This window comes from Gigantopelta aegis, chromosome 13 (genome assembly GCF_016097555.1).
Source record: "Gigantopelta aegis isolate Gae_Host chromosome 13, Gae_host_genome, whole genome shotgun sequence".
Taxonomy (NCBI): Eukaryota; Metazoa; Mollusca; class Gastropoda; order Neomphalida; family Peltospiridae; genus Gigantopelta; species Gigantopelta aegis.
In genome coordinates this window covers 24,877,263-24,898,569 of record NC_054711.1, presented here as the reverse complement: position 1 = coordinate 24,898,569, position 21,307 = coordinate 24,877,263, and the positions used below count along the sequence as shown (strand labels likewise).

The 21,307-nt window shown below is 38.9% G+C and overlaps 1 protein-coding gene across 3 annotated transcripts in view; it reads left to right on the top strand.

Moving 5' to 3' along the window:
- The window catches only part of LOC121387096, a 30,359-nt gene that overhangs the window by 4,927 nt on the left and 4,125 nt on the right, over nucleotides 1-21,307 (top strand). For 2 of the 3 annotated variants that reach the window (XM_041518119.1, XM_041518117.1), the window contains exons 3-9: nucleotides 7,713-7,874; nucleotides 8,244-8,329; nucleotides 9,819-9,900; nucleotides 11,262-11,384; nucleotides 15,254-15,306; nucleotides 17,084-17,192; nucleotides 18,789-18,866. In XM_041518119.1, coding sequence (XP_041374053.1) covers nucleotides 7,713-7,874; nucleotides 8,244-8,329; nucleotides 9,819-9,900; nucleotides 11,262-11,384; nucleotides 15,254-15,306; nucleotides 17,084-17,192; nucleotides 18,789-18,866 — 693 coding nt within the window. The remainder of the gene's footprint in view (nucleotides 1-7,712; nucleotides 7,875-8,243; nucleotides 8,330-9,818; nucleotides 9,901-11,261; nucleotides 11,385-15,253; nucleotides 15,307-17,083; nucleotides 17,193-18,788; nucleotides 18,867-21,307) is intronic. The other variant, XM_041518118.1, reaches the window with a different exon arrangement.

The window sequence follows — 21,307 nt, the reverse complement described above, 5'->3', positions numbered from 1 at the left end:
TGTCTCTAACCAAGGGGTGGGAAGTAGCCCAGTGGTAAAGACAAACTTTGTCTCTCTAACCAAGGGGTGGGAAGTAGCCCAGTGGTAAAGACAAACTTTGTGTCTCTAACCAAGGGGTGGGAAGTAGCCCAGTGGTAAAGACAAACTTTGTGTCTCTAACCAAGGTCTCTAACCAAGGGGGGAAGTAGCCCAGTGGTAAAGACAAACTTTGTGTCTCTAACCAAGGGGTGGGGAAGTAGCCCAGTGGTAAAGACAAACTTTGTGTCTCTAACCAAGGGGTGGGAAGTAGCCCAGTGGTAAAGACAAACTTTGTGTCTCTAACCAAGGGGTGGGAAGTAGCCCAGTGGTAAAGACAAACTTTGTGTCTCTAACCAAGGGGTGGGAAGTAGCCCAGTGGTAAAGACAAACTTTGTGTCTCTAACCAAGGGGGTAAAGGGAAGTAGCCCAGTGGTAAAGACAAACTTTGTGTCTCTAACCAAGGGGTGGGAAGTAGCCCAGTGGTAAAGACAAACTTTGTGTCTCTAAACCAGGGGTGGGAAGTAGCCCAGTGGTAAAGACAAACTTTGTGTCTCTAACCAAGGGGTGGGAAGTAGCCCAGTGGGACAAAAAGACAAACTTTGTGTCTCTAACTCAAGGGGTGGGAAGTAGCCCAGTGGTAAAGACAAACTTTGTGTCTCTAACCAAGGGGTGGGAAGTAGCCCAGTGGTAAAGACAAACTTTGTGTCTCTAACCAAGGGGTGGGAAGTAGCCCAGTGGTAAAGACAAACTTTGTGTCTCTAACCAAGGGGTGGTAAAGACAAACTTTGTGTCTCTAACCAAGGGGTGGGAAGTAGCCCAGTGGTAAAGACAAACTTTGTGTCTCTAACCAAGGGGTGGGAAGTAGCCCAGTGGTAAAGACAAACTTTGTGTCTCTAACCAAGGGGTGGGAAGTAGCCCAGTGGTAAAGACAAACTTTGTGTCTCTAACCAAGGGGTGGGAAGTAGCCCAGTGGTAAAGACAAACTTTGTGTCTCTAACCAAGGGGTGGGAAGTAGCCCAGTGGTAAAGACAAACTTTGTGTCTCTAACCAAGGGGTGGGAAGTAGCCCAGTGGTAAAGACAAACTTTGTGTCTCTAACCAAGGGGTGGGAAGTAGCCCAGTGGTAAAGACAAACTTTGTGTCTCTAACCAAGGGGTGGGAAGTAGCCCAGTGGTAAAGACAAACTTTGTGTCTCTAACCAAGGGGTGGGAAGTAGCCCAGTGGTAAAGACAAACTTTGTGTCTCTAACCAAGGGGTGGGAAGTAGCCCAGTGGTAAAGACAAACTTTGTGTCTCTAACCAAGGGTGGGGAAGTAGCCCAGTGGTAAAGACAAACTTTGTGTCTCTAACCAAGGGGTGGGAAGTAGCCCAGTGGTAAAGACAAACTTTGTGTCTCTAACCAAGGGGTGGGAAGTAGCCCAGTGGTAAAGACAAACTTTGTGTCTCTAACCAAGGGGCGGGAAGTAGCCCAGTGGTAAAGACAAACTTTGTGTCTCTAACCAAGGGGTGGGAAGTAGCCCAGTGGTAAAGACAAACTTTGTGTCTCTCTAACAAGGGGTGGGAAGTAGCCCAGTGGTAAAGACAAACTTTGTGTCTCTAACCAAGGGGTGGGAAGTAGCCCAGTGGTAAAGACAAACTTTGTGTCTCTAACCAAGGGGTGGGAAGTAGCCCAGTGGTAAAGACAAACTTTGTGTCTCTAACCAAGGGGTGGGAAGTAGCCCAGTGGTAAAGACAAACTTTGTGTCTCTAACCAAGGGGTGGGAAGTAGCCCAGTGGTAAAGACAAACTTTGTGTCTCTAACCAAGGGTGGGAAGTAGCCCAGTGGTAAAGACAAACTTTGTGTCTCTAACCAAGGGGTGGGAAGTAGCCCAGTGGTAAAGACAAACTTTGTGTCTCTAACCAAGGGGTGGGAAGTAGCCCAGTGGTAAAGACAAACTTTGTGTCTCTAACCAAGGGGTGGGAAGTAGCCCAGTGGTAAAGACAAACTTTGTGTCTCTAACCAAGGGGTGGGAAGTAGCCCAGTGGTAAAGACAAACTTTGTGTCTCTAACCAAGGGGTGGGAAGTAGCCCAGTGGTAAAGACAAACTTTGTGTCTCTAACCAAGGGGTGGGAAGTAGCCCAGTGGTAAAGACAAACTTTGTGTCTCTAACCAAGGGGTGGGAAGTAGCCCAGTGGTAAAGACAAACTTTGTGTCTCTAACCAAGGGGTGGGAAGTAGCCCAGTGGTAAAGACAAACTTTGTGTCTCTAACCAAGGGGTGGGAAGTAGCCCAGTGGTAAAGACAAACTTTGTGTCTCTAACCAAGGGGTGGGAAGTAGCCCAGTGGTAAAGACAAACTTTGTGTCTCTAACCAAGGGGTGGGAAGTAGCCCAGTGGTAAAGACAAACTTTGTGTCTCTAACCAAGGGGTGGGAAGTAGCCCAGTGGTAAAGACAAACTTTGTGTCTCTAACCAAGGGGTGGGAAGTAGCCCAGTGGTAAAGACAAACTTTGTGTCTCTAACCAAGGGGTGGGAAGTAGCCCAGTGGTAAAGACAAACTTTGTGTCTCTAACCAAGGGGTGGGAAGTAGCCCAGTGGTAAAGACAAACTTTGTGTCTCTAACCAAGGGGTGGGAAGTAGCCCAGTGGTAAAGACAAACTTTGTGTCTCTAACCAAGGGGTGGGAAGTAGCCCAGTGGTAAAGACAAACTTTGTGTCTCTAACCAAGGGGTGGGAAGTAGCCCAGTGGTAAAGACAAACTTTGTGTCTCTAACCAAGGGGTGGGAAGTAGCCCAGTGGTAAAGACAAACTTTGTGTCTCTAACCAAGGGGTGGGAAGTAGCCCAGTGGTAAAGACAAACTTTGTGTCTCTAACCAAGGGGTGGGAAGTAGCCCAGTGGTAAAGACAAACTTTGTGTCTCTAACCAAGGGGTGGGAAGTAGCCCAGTGGTAAAGACAAACTTTGTGTCTCTAACCAAGGGGTGGGAAGTAGCCCAGTGGTAAAGACAAACTTTGTGTCTCTAACCAAGGGGTGGGAAGTAGCCCAGTGGTAAAGACAAACTTTGTGTCTCTAACCAAGGGGTGGGAAGTAGCCCAGTGGTAAAGACAAACTTTGTGTCTCTAACCAAGGGGTGGGAAGTAGCCCAGTGGTAAAGACAAACTTTGTGTCTCTAACCAAGGGGTGGGGGGTGGGAAGTAGCCCAGTGGTAAAGACAAACTTTGTGTCTCTAACCAAGGGGTGGGAAGTAGCCCAGTGGTAAAGACAAACTTTGTGTCTCTAACCAAGGGGTGGGAAGTAGCCCAGTGGTAAAGACAAACTTTGTCTCTCTCTAACCAAGGGGCGGGAAGTAGCCCAGTGGTAAAGACAAACTTTGTGTCTCTAACCAAGGGGCGGGAAGTAGCCCAGTGGTAAAGACAAACTTTGTGTCTCTAACCAAGGGGTGGGAAGTAGCCCAGTGGTAAAGACAAACTTTGTGTCTCTAACCAAGGGGTGGGAAGTAGCCCAGTGGTAAAGACAAACTTTGTGTCTCTAACCAAGGGGTGGGAAGTAGCCCAGTGGTAAAGACAAACTTTGTGTCTCTAACCAAGGGGTGGGAAGTAGCCCAGTGGTAAAGACAAACTTTGTGTCTCTAACCAAGGGGTGGGAAGTAGCCCAGTGGTAAAGACAAACTTTGTGTCTCTAACCAAGGGGTGGGAAGTAGCCCAGTGGTAAAGACAAACTTTGTGTCTCTAACCAAGGGGCGGGAAGTAGCCCAGTGGTAAAGACAAACTTTGTGTCTCTAACCAAGGGGTGGGAAGTAGCCCAGTGGTAAAGACAAACTTTGTGTCTCTAACCAAGGGGTGGGAAGTAGCCCAGTGGTAAAGACAAACTTTGTGTCTCTAACCAAGGGGTGGGAAGTAGCCCAGTGGTAAAGACAAACTTTGTGTCTCTAACCAAGGGGTGGGAAGTAGCCCAGTGGTAAAGACAAACTTTGTGTCTCTAACCAAGGGGTGGGAAGTAGCCCAGTGGTAAAGACAAACTTTGTGTCTCTAACCAAGGGGTGGGAAGTAGCCCAGTGGTAAAGACAAACTTTGTGTCTCTAACCAAGGGGTGGGAAGTAGCCCAGTGGTAAAGACAAACTTTGTGTCTCTAACCAAGGGGTGGGAAGTAGCCCAGTGGTAAAGACAAACTTTGTGTCTCTAACCAAGGGGTGGGAAGTAGCCCAGTGGTAAAGACAAACTTTGTGTCTCTAACCAAGGGGTGGGAAGTAGCCCAGTGGTAAAGACAAACTTTGTGTCTCTAACCAAGGGGTGGGAAGTAGCCCAGTGGTAAAGACAAACTTTGTGTCTCTAACCAAGGGGTGGGAAGTAGCCCAGTGGTAAAGACAAACTTTGTGTCTCTAACCAAGGGGTGGGAAGTAGCCCAGTGGTAAAGACAAACTTTGTGTCTCTAACCAAGGGGTGGGAAGTAGCCCAGTGGTAAAGACAAACTTTGTGTCTCTAACCAAGGGGTGGGAAGTAGCCCAGTGGTAAAGACAAACTTTGTGTCTCTAACCAAGGGGTGGGAAGTAGCCCAGTGGTAAAGACAAACTTTGTGTCTCTAACCAAGGGGTGGGAAGTAGCCCAGTGGTAAAGACAAACTTTGTGTCTCTAACCAAGGGGTGGGAAGTAGCCCAGTGGTAAAGACAAACTTTGTGTCTCTAACCAAGGGGTGGGAAGTAGCCCAGTGGTAAAGACAAACTTTGTGTCTCTAACCAAGGGGTGGGAAGTAGCCCAGTGGTAAAGACAAACTTTGTGTCTCTAACCAAGGGGTGGGAAGTAGCCCAGTGGTAAAGACAAACTTTGTGTCTCTAACCAAGGGGTGGGAAGTAGCCCAGTGGTAAAGACAAACTTTGTGTCTCTAACCAAGGGGTGGGAAGTAGCCCAGTGGTAAAGACAAACTTTGTGTCTCTAACCAAGGGGTGGGAAGTAGCCCAGTGGTAAAGACAAACTTTTTGTGTCTCTAACCAAGGGGTGGGAAGTAGCCCAGTGGTAAAGACAAACTTTGTGTCTCTAACCAAGGGGTGGGAAGTAGCCCAGTGGTAAAGACAAACTTTGTGTCTCTAACCAAGGGACAAACTTTGGTCTCTAACCAAAGTAGCCCAGTGGTAAAGACAAACTTTGTGTCTCTAACCAAGGGGTGGGAAGTAGCCCAGTGGTAAAGACAAACTTTGTGTCTCTAACCAAGGGGTGGGAAGTAGCCCAGTGGTAAAGACAAACTTTGGGGGGGGAAGTAGCCCAGTGGTAAAGACAAACTTTGTGTCTCTAACCAAGGGGTGGGAAGTAGCCCAGTGGTAAAGACAAACTTTGTGTCTCTAACCAAGGGGTGGGAAGTAGCCCAGTGGTAAAGACAAACTTTGTGTCTCTAACCAAGGGGTGGGAAGTAGCCCAGTGGTAAAGACAAACTTTGTGTCTCTAACCAAGGGGTGGGAAGTAGCCCAGTGGTAAAGACAAACTTTGTGTCTCTAACCAAGGGGTGGGAAGTAGCCCAGTGGTAAAGACAAACTTTGTGTCTCTAACCAAGGGGTGGGAAGTAGCCCAGTGGTAAAGACAAACTTTGTGTCTCTAACCAAGGGGGAGTAGCCCAGTGGTAAAGACAAACTTTGTGTCTCTAACCAAGGGGTGGGAAGTAGCCCAGTGGTAAAGACAAACTTTGTGTCTCTAACCAAGGGGTGGGAAGTAGCCCAGTGGTAAAGACAAACTTTGTGTCTCTAACCAAGGGGTGGGAAGTAGCCCAGTGGTAAAGACAAACTTTGTGTCTCTAACCAAGGGGTGGGAAGTAGCCCAGTGGTAAAGACAAACTTTGTGTCTCTAACCAAGGGGTGGGAAGTAGCCCAGTGGTAAAGACAAACTTTGTGTCTCTAACCAAGGGGTGGGAAGTAGCCCAGTGGTAAAGACAAACTTTGTGTCTCTAACCAAGGGGTGGGAAGTAGCCCAGTGGTAAAGACAAACTTTGTGTCTCTAACCAAGGGGTGGGAAGTAGCCCAGTGGTAAAGACAAACTTTGTGTCTCTAACCAAGGGGTGGGACGTAGCCCAGTGGTAAAGACAAACTTTGTGTCTGTAACCAAGGGGGAAGTAGCCCAGTGGTAAAGACAAACTTTGTGTCTCTAACCAAGGGGTGGGAAGTAGCCCAGTGGTAAAGACAAACTTTGTCTCTCTAACCAAGGGGCGGGAAGTAGCCCAGTGGTAAAGACAAACTTTGTGTCTCTAACCAAGGGGCGGGAAGTAGCCCAGTGGTAAAGACAAACTTTGTGTCTCTAACCAAGGGGCGGGAAGTAGCCCAGTGGTAAAGACAAACTTTGTGTCTGTAACCAAGGGGCGGGAAGTAGCCCAGTGGTAAAGACAAACTTTGTCTCTCTAACCAAGGGGCGGGACGTAGCCCAGTGGTAAAGACAAACTTTGTGTCTCTAACCAAGGGGTGGGACATAGCCCAGTAGTGAAAATAAACTTTGTCTCTCCTTTGTCCCCCCCCCCCCCCCCCCCCCCCTAAATACACTGCAGCTTCCGTAAAGGGGGTGCTGAATGACGAAGACAAATATTGTTTTATAGGAGAGTTGCTACCATCAAGTATTTGTGAAATATTTAAAAAAAGAAGAAGAAAAAGTGGACCTCAGCTTTTGTGGGAGGGTTTGGACAACCCCCCCCCCCCCCCCCTCGTAAATATGGGCCTGATTATAATTGTTATAGTTCAATCAATACATTTTGATGAAACACACCTTCTGAGACAAAAACATTTGTTTTGTTGTTTTTTCTTACTTGTATGATTCATATAGCTACATATATGTAAGCGTATACTATGGAATTTTTTTAAGTTTGCGGAAGTAAACTTCCAATATGTTTGGTAAAATTAGGTCATGGTACGTGTTGTAAATGTTTACATTTTCATCAGCTTCCAAGGAATGCCACGGTAATTGTAGGTTGGCGATAAATAGAATAATATACAGGTGACCGTGTGATACCGTTTATCTTACAACTCATTTAAAAACATATCTAACTCACTTTCGCTTGTTTGATATATTTTCAGATAACTTGTAAGATAAATGGTATCAAATTGCCACTTATTTAGTATCCTCTATAATTGCATACTCTTGTGGCATGTGAATTTATAGGTGTTCCAATTTTAAGGTTGTAATGGAGATAAAAAGAAAATGTTTAGCAATTTGTGTAATCCTGTAATTAAGTAAAAATTATGATGAGTTACCCATTTTGACAGAGTTATGGCCCTTGAATGTTTTCCAGACTTTTTTGTGGCATTGCCTAAAGATATTTAACTGAAATTTTGTATATAGCTTGATCATGTTCTGTTACAGATCAAGTTTAACTTTCATGGAGATTTCATAAACTTATCGTCCTTGAATTTAGGCGATAAAAATTTTGTTGGTCCTGGATGGGGACATGTATTGCTTTATCAGTACTCGCAGAATGCTTGTTACAGGTAACTTTATTTGATAATAAATGATTTGGGAGAATAAAAATGGCCTCATAATACAGGTAGGAGCTAGGACAGATTTGACTGTAATAAAGACATAATTGCTTACTCTTGTTGTAGTGGAATTTATAGATCATCCAAATAGTAAAACCAGAAAAGTTCTTTTTTTTCATGTAAAATATTATTCAACAAATATTCCAAAGTTTAGCAAATTATGTAACCATGTAAGTTAAAAAATATGTTTCACAAAGAAAACTATTCTGTACATTCCAGAAATATGTGAAACTGAATATTCCAGTAGTAACAGTTCCCAACCCTACTTATGGCTCGGATTTTGTACTTGAAATTGTATGTCATGTGAACATCAACAAGGATGACAAAACAAACCAAGATCTACCACTGTTGGAAGAAGAAGGGATTTCTTACGAGGTAAAGGTAAATAAATAAATATTAAGCGAAATTTCCATTTTTTCTTCCCTGATTAATACTTTATTTTTATAAACAAATATGTTTTTAACTTAAAGATAGTTTAGCTATAAACAGGGTTGAAAATTAACATGAAAACCATGGTCGCCAGCAGGGCCAGTTGAAGACAAATCTTACTGACCCTTCTCAAATTCAACTAGCCCTCTAATTATCACATTGAAATTTAACTGAAGAGCCAAAATCAGAACTAGAATGTGTTATTTTAATAATAACCATGTGCTCACTGTACAAAGAAATACTGATGAATTAGTGTTTAACTTCGTAATGAATAAAGTTAAAATTCATATAAAAACAGAAATAAGTGCATCTACATTGCAGACCAAAGATGAGAAGATGTCTACCAGTAAGTGTGCTGGTGATCAGTTCAAAGATGGTACAAACGTTCAAATAGCTGCAACCCAAAGGTAAGTTAATGTTTAGTGAATTAGATTCTTTACTCTTGTTGTATGGGAATTTATAGATCATCCAAACTGAATGTCAATATACATTGTGTGTTTAAATGCCAGTAAACTAACTTTAAAGGTTGTAATAGAGGTAAAGTATTTGTTTCATGTAAAATTTTATTCTACAAATATTCAAAAGTTTAGCAAATGATGTAACCATGTAAGGGAAACAAAATATGTTTCACAAAGATAACTAATCTACATTCCAGAAATATGTGAAATTTCCCTTTTTTGTTCCTTGATTAATTAATGCTTTTTTTCTAAACAAATATGTTTTCAGCATTCAAAAAAAATAAACAATATATTATATTTTACTGACATACCGATAAATTTATTCATTACATAATACTTGAATTTTATTTCCATCAATACATTTCACACTCTCTCTTTCTCTCACACACACACACACACACACACAGACACACACGCATACATGCACACAGACACACACAGACATACAGACATACACACACACACACACACACACACGCACACACACTGTCAGGGCTAGAAATGAAAAAAAAAATCTACATGCACCAGGTGCATGCTGAAAAAAAAGTTACATGCACCATTAAAATTCTGCATGCACCAAAATAATTACAAAAACGTATGAATATTTGTGTTTTGTATTAAGCAAGTTATCAACTTTTTTAACTCGATAAGATCTGTTGGTATAATATAAATCAGCCTACGAAATTCGACGAGAAGTTGCGAATGAAATAATCAATGGCTGAGTCAACTACGTGAGTAACGCACCTGCACGTTCGCAATCATCTGATCAAGTGCCCATATCCGAGGTCGAAAATGGTCAAGGTAGTTACGGTACTTTGTATTGATCACAGATCTGGCGGAGTTCAATTTGTCAGTGACGACAACAACTGTGTTATGCGCGTGGATACCCCAAAGTCGGTCTTGATCACCTTCCCTAATACGGATATAACCGAGATATTGCCGGCAATTTTTGCAAATATATTTCACGGAAATGACCGAAAGGGCGCCATTGTTGTAAGTAGGATTATGGGAAACAAAATGGATGCGCCCATAAGATAAAAGTTATGTTTTCATGTGGCGAACAGATTACGAAATGCATACGCAAAATTCAACAACTTGAGTCTGAATCTGGTAGACAACAGGATACTAGTATACGCAATACACAGTACTTTAAAAATATTAGCATGCACTGCGTGCACCCAGTTTCAAAAGTTACATGCACACGCAAAAATCAGCATGCACCGGTGAATGTACTAACACTGCATTTCAAGCCCTGTATGTCATACATTCATTGTACCAAATAATCCAAGAGTGTAGACTGTTAAATATACACATGTATATCAGAAATATACTTGTTCGCTATTTTGTTAGCTCTATTCCATGAATTCACAAATGTACCAATGTGTAATTTTCCGTAAAACTATATAATGTGACAGAAATAAGTGCATCTACATTGCAGCCCAAAGATGAGAAGTAAGGGTGCAGGTGATCATTTAGAGGATTTAGAAGTTGTAGAAACCACTAATAGCTGGAACCCAAAGGTAGGTTAATTTTTAGTGAATTAGATTGTAATATCCTGGACAACATGTACTACTTGATTTTGTTGATTCTTTTTCATCTTTAATATATAAAACAAAGTTGCCAACTTTGTCCATTGATTGAATTTGTTTGGACCCACCCACTGGGGCTATTTCTTATTCCAGCCAGTGCATAACGACTGCTATATCAAAGGCTGTGGTATGTACTATCCTGTCTGTGGGATGGTGCATATAAAAGATCCCATAAATTGTTACTAATAGAAAACTAGTGGATTTCTTATCTATGTTTATATGTAAAATTAGCAAATGTTTGACATCCACTAGCTGATAAAGAATAAATCAATTTGAGCTAGTGGTATTGTTAAACAAAATAAACTTATTATTGTTTGGACTCTCTTCTTCCTCTTGACTCTGAATTGTACACACCATATCAACTACTTGTCTCAACTTCTTTCACAGTTTCTGCTTATTATAGTCCCCTACCGATCCAATCAGACGGAAAGACATGTATAGGTATCATCTCCATCCTGTTTGTCTGTCTGTCCGTTCATCCATCTGTCCCTCCGTCTGTCCAACATATTGTTTTCTGGATATTTTTTTCACAATGCCTTGAGATATAATTAAGCTGAAATTTTGCATATAATTTTCTTTATCTGTACTGTTACAGATCAAATTGGACTTTTATGGCGATTTACCCATTTGTGACAGAGTTATGGCCCTTGAATTTAGGAGATACTAAAATTTGTTTTCCAAACTTTTTATTTGCAATGCCTCAAGATATTGAGCTGAAATTTTGTGTAAAGCATTTTCACGTTTTTACAGATCATGACAATTTACCCATTTTGACAGAGTTATGGCCCTTGAATGTTTTCCTAAAGATACTCAACTGAAATTTTGTATATAGCTTGATCATGTTCTGTTACAGATCAAGTTTAACTTTCATGGAGATTTCATAAACTTATGGTCCTTGAATTTATATGCGAAAACATTTTGTTGGTCCTGGATGGGGACATGTATTGCTGTAGCAGTACTCGCAGAATGCTTGTTGCAGGTATAAGTTTATTTGATAATAAATGATTTGGGAGAATAAAAATGGCCTCTCAATACAGGTAGGAGCTAGGACAGATTTGACTGTAATAGACATAATTGCATACTCTTGTTGTATGGGAATTTATAGGTCATCCAAATAGTATGTCAATATATATGTTTAAATGCCAGTAAACTAACTTTAAAGGTTGTAATGGAGGTAAAGTATTTGTTTCATGTAAAATTTTATTCAACAAATATTCAAATGTTTAGCAAATCATGTAACCATGTAAGGGGAAAAAAATATGTTTCACAAAGATAACTAATCTACATTCCAGAAATATGTGAAATTGAATCTTCCAGTCCAATCACTTTGTACCCCTATTCATGCTAATTGTGACCTTGAATATGATCTGAAGGTCAATGATGAAGTCGAACATGGACTTGACAAGGATATTCAGGCAAGATTTCCCTTTTTTGTTCCTTGATTAATTAATAAGTTTTTTTGTAAACAAATATGTTTTCAACGTTAAAGATAGTAGCTATAAATTATACAGCATATATATTAATTCCACTCAATAAAAAAATAAACAATATATTATATTGCACTGACATACCGATAAATTTATTCATTACATAATACTTGAATTTTATTTCCATCAATACATTGCATGGCAGACTTAATTATTAGTTAAATGGAGCTTACTGTTTTAAAAAAATGCATTTATTATTTAGGGCTCAATTAAGTGACAGGGTGAAGTGATAATAAAACCTTTGATCAGCCTGATCACCCTCCCTGTCACAGTGTTTGTAGCTGAAGTAATGTTGCCTTGTCAAAACAGTAATAGTCACTTGCTTAAAACTTGGTTTAATTCGGTCGATAAAACCTTGTTCATAAAACACTTATTTATATATCACGCTGAAATAATATCACTTGAACCTGCAGTTTTGTTACAGATTGTAAATCATTAATATATTTACACCACCTGATGGAACTGAGGTAAAAAAAAAAAAAAAAAAGGAACATTATTATATTTCACATTAGGGGATGGCATTCAGAAATACCGTATATCGCTGTGTATTAGCCGACTCCATGCATTAGCCGACCCCCTAGTTTCATCCTCCAAATCGGCTTTAAAATTATAGACCTTGTATATAAGCCGACCCCCCTATATAAAACTAACCAAGTCAGATGTCTGTGTGGTCTACAAAATGACAAAGTACATCTGCTTTCAAACGTCATTTGTCACAGCAAACTTATCCGGAAGCAGTAGCCGATTTCTGTTTATAGAAACGGTGTCCGGTTAATTTATTTCTCGTAAAATATAAGTACCAAGATAGCGAAATATACCTAAACATTCTTGATTGCAGCCACACGTTAAAAACACAGTGACTGTTTGCATTGTTGATTGTGCTAATCGGTCTTTTCATTACTACATGTAGTCGGCTATACCCTACCATACCCAACCACCCGTGTTGATTAATCCCAAGCCGACAAACAAAACAAATGAAGCTGGAACAATTAATGTGTTCACCGGTTTAGTAAGCAATTTTGTAATGACACGTGACCTGCGAAGTTTTCCGAAATTGTTTTGATCGGTCACCATTTATTGTTGTTTAAACAGATAAATATTACTAAATAACTTTTAAACACCAACATTTATTAAAGATGAACATATATATACAATTTTAATATCTTTTATTTGTAATAGCTTGTGTTAAAATGCAATATTAAACCTTTATGAAAGCGGAAATGCAGAGCACAATAATGACAATAGATCGAGTCAAGCCGTGACGTCACTATTCTAACTTTACATTTCCAATAAAATGTTGACTCCTTAGATAAGCCGACCCCAGCCTTTGACTTGATAAATTTTGTATCAAAAAGTAGGCTAATACACAGCGATATACGGTAACTGTAGCCTAATCTTCTACAGTAAGGTTGAAATTATTATTAAAATAGACTTTATAGTCTTCATAAAAATTATGTTTACTCTGACCTGTTCCCCCAAAATACAACTCATATATTTGTTTAAATACAAACATTAGTATAGGCTTAATTATTTTAATGGTTTTAAAAGTATCATTACCATAGGTGTTGGAAAATGTCCGTGACTGAAGGGACCAGTTATATATTAACTTGTCTTGCAAGAGGGATGAGGGCTCTTTGTATTATCTTTAGAGTTTGAGGTTCAAGTGACCCTCCTCCCCCATCCCCCCCCCCCCCCCCCACTTGCGATATGTTTCATTATTATGGATTTCACATGATTTGTGGGATATAGTTTTACATAGACTTTACAATAATTAATAAAATTTGTAAACGCAACATTGAAATAAATATATATAAATATTAAATGAGCTAGAGACAGAGATACTATCACACACACACACACACACACACACACACACACACACACACACACACACATTTTTTTCTGATTATATGCTTTTATTCCATTTTTTTTATAATCCAACAACACCTACAGACTGTTAACAATAAAACAGGACACAATGAATGTACCACTTTCCATGTATAGGGTTAATGGGAGGAACCTCTTAAAGGTACAGTACCGTCTTTGCATCTGTAGTGATTTCCACTGAGCTATTATTAGCTTCACCGGTGTCATTTGCTGATTCACTGGACAAAAATTTATTATTTCATAGGGAAATGGTTGATGCCATAATTATTATTCCTAGAGGAATAAAGTTTCTAAAAAACATAGCACTTCAGAAAACATGTTTGTTAATTACCATGGCAACCTTGAGGTAGCAGTACACAGTTAATTCCCTTGTGTACCCGGGCTTGCAAAGAGTTTGCTTATTGGGGTTTGCACAGATCCATGTTTGAAGGCTAATTATTTGGAATAGGAACTAAATTCTTAAGCTTAGTGATAGCTAATGAGTTATTTTTAAAAATGACGGTTTGTCACCAGCAGTGCGAATGGTTTAGCTGTAATGAGGCTTATATTCATACACTGTCTTCCTTGTGACAAAAGTGGGGCGTGATCATTTTGGGTAATTTTCAGAAAAGCTGATTTTGTGACAAATTGAATAGCTAAACTGATTATGTGATTATGTGATTTTAATTTGTAAGCTTCGTACTGAACTTAAATTCTGATATATTAATTAAAAACATTACAAACAGGTAAAAAACATGCAGAGCCGTTAAAGATATCAAGAAACTGTTTTGATGTCATTGTTTAGGTCCGGCTTTAGCAATTGGCCGTAAATGGCCATGACATTGTAATTGTTTCACGTGGCATTGATTAGGCTGCCACTAGCTTTTTATCTGGAATACTGAATATGCAAGTTGGATGTGTTTGCTACAAACTATAACGACATTACTATGAGGCGAGTGACTTCATTTTAAAACATCAGACAAATACATCTGATGCACTACTAACAATAAATGTTGCAGAAATCAAACTAAAAAAACTTCGCGGTCAAGTCTATTTTTGACAGTTTAACAATACACAGTGTTGTATTGTTTCTAGGCTGACTAGACTATTAATAAAGAGCCATTCCACCGTAATACTTCAGTCCCAGTCATTTGGTATGCTATGTTATTATTATAAGAATAAAAAAAAAGTGCAGTTTATACGCATGGCAGTTACCGTAAAATTCATAAATAAACCACACTGTTTTATAAACTGCACCTTGCAATTCCTAGTAAAAAAGTAGCGGATTATATGCCGAAATATACGGTAAAAGAATTGGAGGGTTGTCACAAGGAAAAGGTAAAAAAATATTCAGGCAAGATTTTTTATTCCTTGATTAATGCTATTTTTTTCTAAACAAATAAGTGTTCAACTTAAAGATACATGTAGTTTAGCTATAAATCATGCAGAATATATATTTTTTAGTTTTTAAATTTTTTGATGTCTAAAATTTCACAACACGGTGAATTTTAATGTGATATTATTTAAACAAAGAATTTTTAGTTTAAATTTCGAACTTCGAAACATTTCAAGTCATATGATCTGTGTCACTCTCACACTCCCTCCCTCCCTCCCTCTCCCTCTCCCCTTCCCACCCTCTTTCCCTCCCTCTCTCTTTCTCTCCCCCTCTCTGTCCATCCGACCGTACATCTCTTTCTCTTTCTTTTTCTCTCCCTTCCTCCTCTTTCTCTACATCCCTCTCTCTCTGTCCGTCTGTCTCTCTCTCTCTCTCTCTCTCTCTCTCTCTCTCTCTCTCTCTCTCTCTCTCTCTCTCTCTCTCTCTCTCTCTCTCTCTCTCTCTCTCTCTCTCTCTCTCTCTCTCTCATGTGTGTAGGTGCTAGTGTATAAATTGAACAATACATCAGATTTACTTTACACTGCTTCATTTACAGAAACTCAACGTGCAGCAATATAATGATCATCACAAGGCACCAGTAGAGGAGGGGTGAGTTTCATGTTTTAAAAAACAATTTTCATTATTACTTATATGACTTAATTTATAAAAATATCTGGGATAATCTTTGTTTTGATCATTGCACAGCTACAACAGCTGATGAGTTGATAATCTTTGATTGTTTTTTCATTATATTCGGAACTTTAGTTTCATTCATTATATGTTCCTAATCATGAGTCAGTTAAACATATGCTATATGATCTACAGAGAGAGATATATATATATAGACCTATTTTGACTGATTTGTTTCAGAAGTGTGTCCCAAATGTTTCTTTATGTAAAGTTTTGTTTGTTTATCTCAAACTCAAAATATACACTGTATCCCAAAAGACTTATATGCATGGTCCCAAATGACACATTTACAGATCCTGCTGTTTATTGTGAGCTATCGCTCGTTCCTGATCACTCCACTGAGACTAAGTTCAAGGAGAGTGATTTTATTTTTAGCTTCCATTACCATGCGAACTTGCATGTCTATGTGGTATCAATATGGTAATACTAGTATTTAGTGTAAATGCCTCCCCATATTAGGAGAGCAATTAATCACTTCAATATTTTTATGTTGAGGTCTGCATTTACTATAATAGTTTTGTTTTATTGGGTTTTTTAAAGTTAAAATTTTTTTTCAAAAAAAAAAAAAAAAATTTCCAAATTCCATTTTTAAAATCTCAAATATAGGCAACCTCATATGTTCAATTTATTATTTTTGTCTTTGCATGATCATGTCATACTGGTGATTTAATTATATTTGTAATGCATGTAAGTGCAATGTTTTATCAAAACATGCCAGAATGTATCTGGTATTCAGAGTTGTGAATTGTCATACAAGTAAAACCAGCAAAGAACAATTATTAAACTGCCTTCATCTGCTGTAACCGGACGAGAACAAATATGTCAGCACTACTAATTTCATTAGCCAGCTCAAAGTTGCAGATATGTCTGTGCTGCTGATTATATCAGCCAGCTCAAAGTTGCAGATATGTCAACATGCACTACTAATTGTCAGCCAGCTCAAAGTTGTAGATATGTTGGCGCTACTAATTATATGTCAGCCAGCTTAAAGTTGCAGATATGTCGGTGCTACTAATTATATGTCAGCCAGCTCAAAGTTGCAGAGATGTTGACTCTACTAATTATGTCAGCCAAAGTTGCAGATATGTTGACACTACTGATTGTGTCAGCCAGCACAAAGTTGCAGATATCTCAACACTACTAATTATGTCAGGCAGTTCAAAGTTGCAGATATGTCGACACTACTAATTATGTCAACCAGCTCAAAGTTGCAGATACGTCGACACTACTAATTATGTCAGCCAGCTCAAAGTTGCAGATACGTCGACACTACTAATTATGTCAGGCAGTTCAAAGTTGCAGATATGTCGACACTAATAATTATGTCAGCCAGCTCAATGTTACGGATATGTTGTCATTTGATGAAGCATGTACAATCCTTGTTGTGCCAGTATTGCAATAACCAGACTACATGGATAATGTTTGCGGAGTTCACCGAGCCCTGTGAAATGTATTGTTTCATATTTTTTTAAACACCTGCCTCTGAGAAATATAGGTTATGGAGACGAGCTCTAGTTTATTATTTAAAGGTATGTCCCCATTTCGACATCACAGACCCTTGTTTCGTTCTGTTGTAACTTTATCCAAATGTTTTACAGATTTGTAGATTAACCAAACTTTGTGTTTACTTTAAGAGGTTGAAACTAGTATCTGCGACTTTTAACTGTTACACTTGTTTGTGTTTGAACATTTATAGTCTGCCTCTGCATCGTAAGAATATAAGGACCATGCAGCATGATCCCAAAGAACTGCTGCGACCTATATATAACATATATGTAGAATGGATGGTCTTCTTCAAAATAAAGGTGGGTACGCTCAAACAAGCAATTTATGTTTTGCTTAAAAACTAAAGGAACGAATGTAGCCCAGTCATAATTAAAGCACTCACTTGATGCTTGGTTGGTCTGGGATCGATCCCCATCTGTGGGCTCATTAATTGGGCTATATCTCGTTCTAGCCAGTGCGCACCGACTGGTATATCAAAGGTCGTGGTATGTGCTATCCTGTCTGTGGGATGGTATATATAAAAGATCCTTTGCTACTAATGGGAAAATGTAGCAGGTTTCTTTTCTACTTAAGACTACCATATTTTGTGGAATATAACCCACTATTTGTTTTCTTCAAATTAGAAGGGGCAGTTTTTATAATGGTGCAGTCTATATGTCGTTTTTACTTTTAGTTTCACTTGTTTAATCCACTTCTGTTATGAATGAGAGTTTTTTGTTACATTAAATACATGTTTATATAAACTGCACCGATTAAAATTATTTTCATCAATGTGTACATGAGATTGGACAATGTGATAACATCTGTGACATTTTTTACTTGATGCATTATGTTCCTCACAATTAGTGTTCAATCACATTATAGGCTACTGACAAAATGGCGACTATCATCAAGATTGCAGTAGCATAGGAATATTGTGAAACTGCAGAACTTCAAGTCCTCTGAAGGCTCAAAAACATTTTAATGGTCACAAACATTGTGCATGGACATGATTTACAAAAATATGTTAGTGCGAAAATGCATACATTATTGATATGATGACTTTATATACAAGACCAATTATTTTTATAAGTACTCTTTATTGGAGGCTACATATTTACGGGTACAGTATATATACAGAATTTAAAATACGTTGTTTTTGCTTCCTATTTATTGCACTTGTTTATTTTGCACAAGAATATATACCATGAAGCCGCATAGTGGTGAAGTGGTATGTTCTTGTGCAAAATAAACGAGTGCAATAAATAGAAAATGAAAACAACATATGTGAGGTTCTGTATTTATTACACACCTTCTTTTATTTTTATACAAAGACAGTATTTAATTTAACATCATAACTACACTTTCTTAAATATATGATCAATACTCCGTTCATGGATTTACTTAACACTAATAATCATATTCTGCGGCAATTAATCTTGTGTAATATTTTTTGTTTCAAATACAATGTGTAAGTAAATAAAAGGAACTAACTCCAGTAGAAACGATAAATACAGTCATCACTTTTTATTTTAGAGTCACATATCTATCTAAACCATTCTCTTTAAAGATAGGGGACGGGATTTAGCTCAATCAGTTGAGTGCTCACCTGAGGTGCTAGCATCACAGGATCGAATCACCTTGGTAGATCCATTCAACTGATTGGATTTTTTCTTGTTCCAACCAGTGCAACACAGCTAGTCAAAGGCAGTGGTATGTTCTCTCCTGTCTGTGGGAAAGTGCATATAAAAGATCCGATGCTACTAATGGAAAAATGTATTGGGTTTCCTTTGATGACTATGTGTCAGAATGACCAAATGATCGACATCGAATAGGTGATAATTAATAAATGAATGTGCTCTAGTGGTGTCGTTTTCTCCATTTTATTGTATTGTACTGTACTGTTTCTCTTGTAGAATATACAGACATTTGAAGAATGGTTATTCAGTCTTAAATCTGCCGCATTTCCCACAGTAAAAGAAGCCCAAGCACTGGTAAGGTCTCACTACACAGTTCACTTCTGGGTGAGAGTTCATTCCCCGGCCTCGGTGGTGTCGTCGTGGTTAAGCCATCAGACATAAGGCTGGTAGGTACAGGGTTTGCAGCCCTGTACCGGCTCCCACCCAGACCAAGTTTTAATGACTCATTGACACAATTATTATTATTAATTATTAGTCCCCTAGAACTGGAGGAGACTATGGATTTTATCTCCATCCTTCTGTCTGTTTGTCCATCCATCTGTCCCACATGTTTTCCAGATGGGTTTTTTTCACAATGCTTTGAGATGAAGCTGAAATGTTGTGTGTACCTGTAGTTTTATCAGATAATATTACAGATGAAGTTTGACTTTCATGACGATTTACCCATTTTTGACAGTTATTGTCCTTGAACTTAGGAAAGATGGACATTTGTTTTTCAGAATCTTGTTCCGCAATACCTCAATATATTGAGCTGAAATTTTGTTTATAGCTTTATCATGTACTATTACAGATCAAGTTTGACTTAAATGACGATTTACCCATTTTTGACAGTTATTGCCCTTGAACTTAGGAAAGATGGACATTTGTTTTTCAGAATGTTGTTCCGCAATACCTCAATATATTGAGCTGAAATCAAGTATATATTATCATGTACTATTACAGATCAAGTTTGACTTTCATGGCAATTTACCCAATTTGTACAGAGTTATGACCCTTGAATTAAGGAGATACGGGGGGGGGGGGGGGAGTGTGAATCCAATTTTGTTTTTGTAATGCCTCAAGATATTCAGCTGAAATATTTTTACTAGCTTGGTATGTTCTGTTAGAAATTAAGTTTGACTGTCATAGAGATTTACCCATTTTTCACAGTTATGTCCCTTGAAAATTTGATAAGCTCACTAGGAGACATTATTGTTATTGTTATTATTATTATTATTATTATTATTATTATTATTATTATATTATGCTGCTGCTGCTGCTGCTGTTATTATTATTATTATTATGAACGCTTATTATTATTATAATTATCTATTTACTATTACTTATTATTATTATGGGTGGGTTATTACCCGACTATTATTATTATTATTTTTATTACCAGAGCCTGGGTGGGTTGAACGCTACCCGACTGAAGAGAATACTGACAACATTATTATTATTACAGGATCACCAGAGCCTGGGTGGGTTGAACGCTAGCCTGACTGAAGAGAATACTGATAACAATCTATTATTATTACAGGATCACCAGAGCCTGGGTGGGTTGAACGCTAACCTGACTGAAGGGAATACTGATAACAATCTATTATTATTACAGGATCACCAGAGCCTGGGTGGGTTGAACGCTAGCCTGACTGAAGAGAATACTGATAACAATCTATTATTATTACAGGATCACCAGAGCCTGGGTGGGTTGAACGCTGATTGCCTGACTGAAGAGAATACTGATAACAATCTATTATTATTACAGGATCACCAGAACCTGGGTGGGTTGAACGCTAGCCTGACTGAAGAGAATACTGATAACAATCTATTATTATTACAGGATCACCAGATGAACGCTAGCCGACTGAAGAGACTGAAAACAATACTGATAACAATCTATTATTATTACAGGATCACCAGAACCAGTGTTGTGGGGCTAGCCTTGAATACTGATAACAATCTATTATTATTACAGGATCACCAGACTGGGTGGGTTGAACGCTAGCCTGACTGAAGAGAATACTGATAACAATCTATTATTATTACAGGATCACCAGAGCCTGGGTGGGTTGAACGCGCTGACTGAAGAGCCTGACTGAAGAGAATACTGATAACAATCTATTATTATTACAGGATCACCAGAGCCTGGGTGGGTTGAACGCTAGCCTGACTGAAGAGAATACTGATAACAATCTATTATTATTACAGGATCACCAGAGCCTGGGTGGGTTGAACGCTAGCCTGACTGAAGAGAATACTGATAACAATCTATTATTATTACAGGATCACCAGAACCTGGGTGGGTTGAACGCTAGCCTGACTGAAGAGAATACTGATAACAATCTATTATTATTACAGGATCACCAGAGCCTGGGTGGGTTGAACGCTAGCCCCGACTGACCTGAGAAGAGAATACTGATAACAATCTCACCAGAGCCTGGGTGGGTTTACAGGATCACCAGAGCCTGGGTGGGTTTACTGAAGAGGATACTGAACAATCTATTATTATTACAGGATCACCAGCCTGGGTGGGTTGAACGCTAGCCCGACTGAAGAGAATACTGATAACAATCTATTATTATTACAGGATCACCAGAGCCTGGGTGGGTTGAACGCTAGCCCGACTGAAGAGAATACTGATAACAATCTATTATTATTACAGGATCACCAGAGCCTGGGTGGGTTGAACGCTAGCCCGACTGAAGAGAATACTGATAACAATCTATTATTATTACAGGATCACCAGAGCCTGG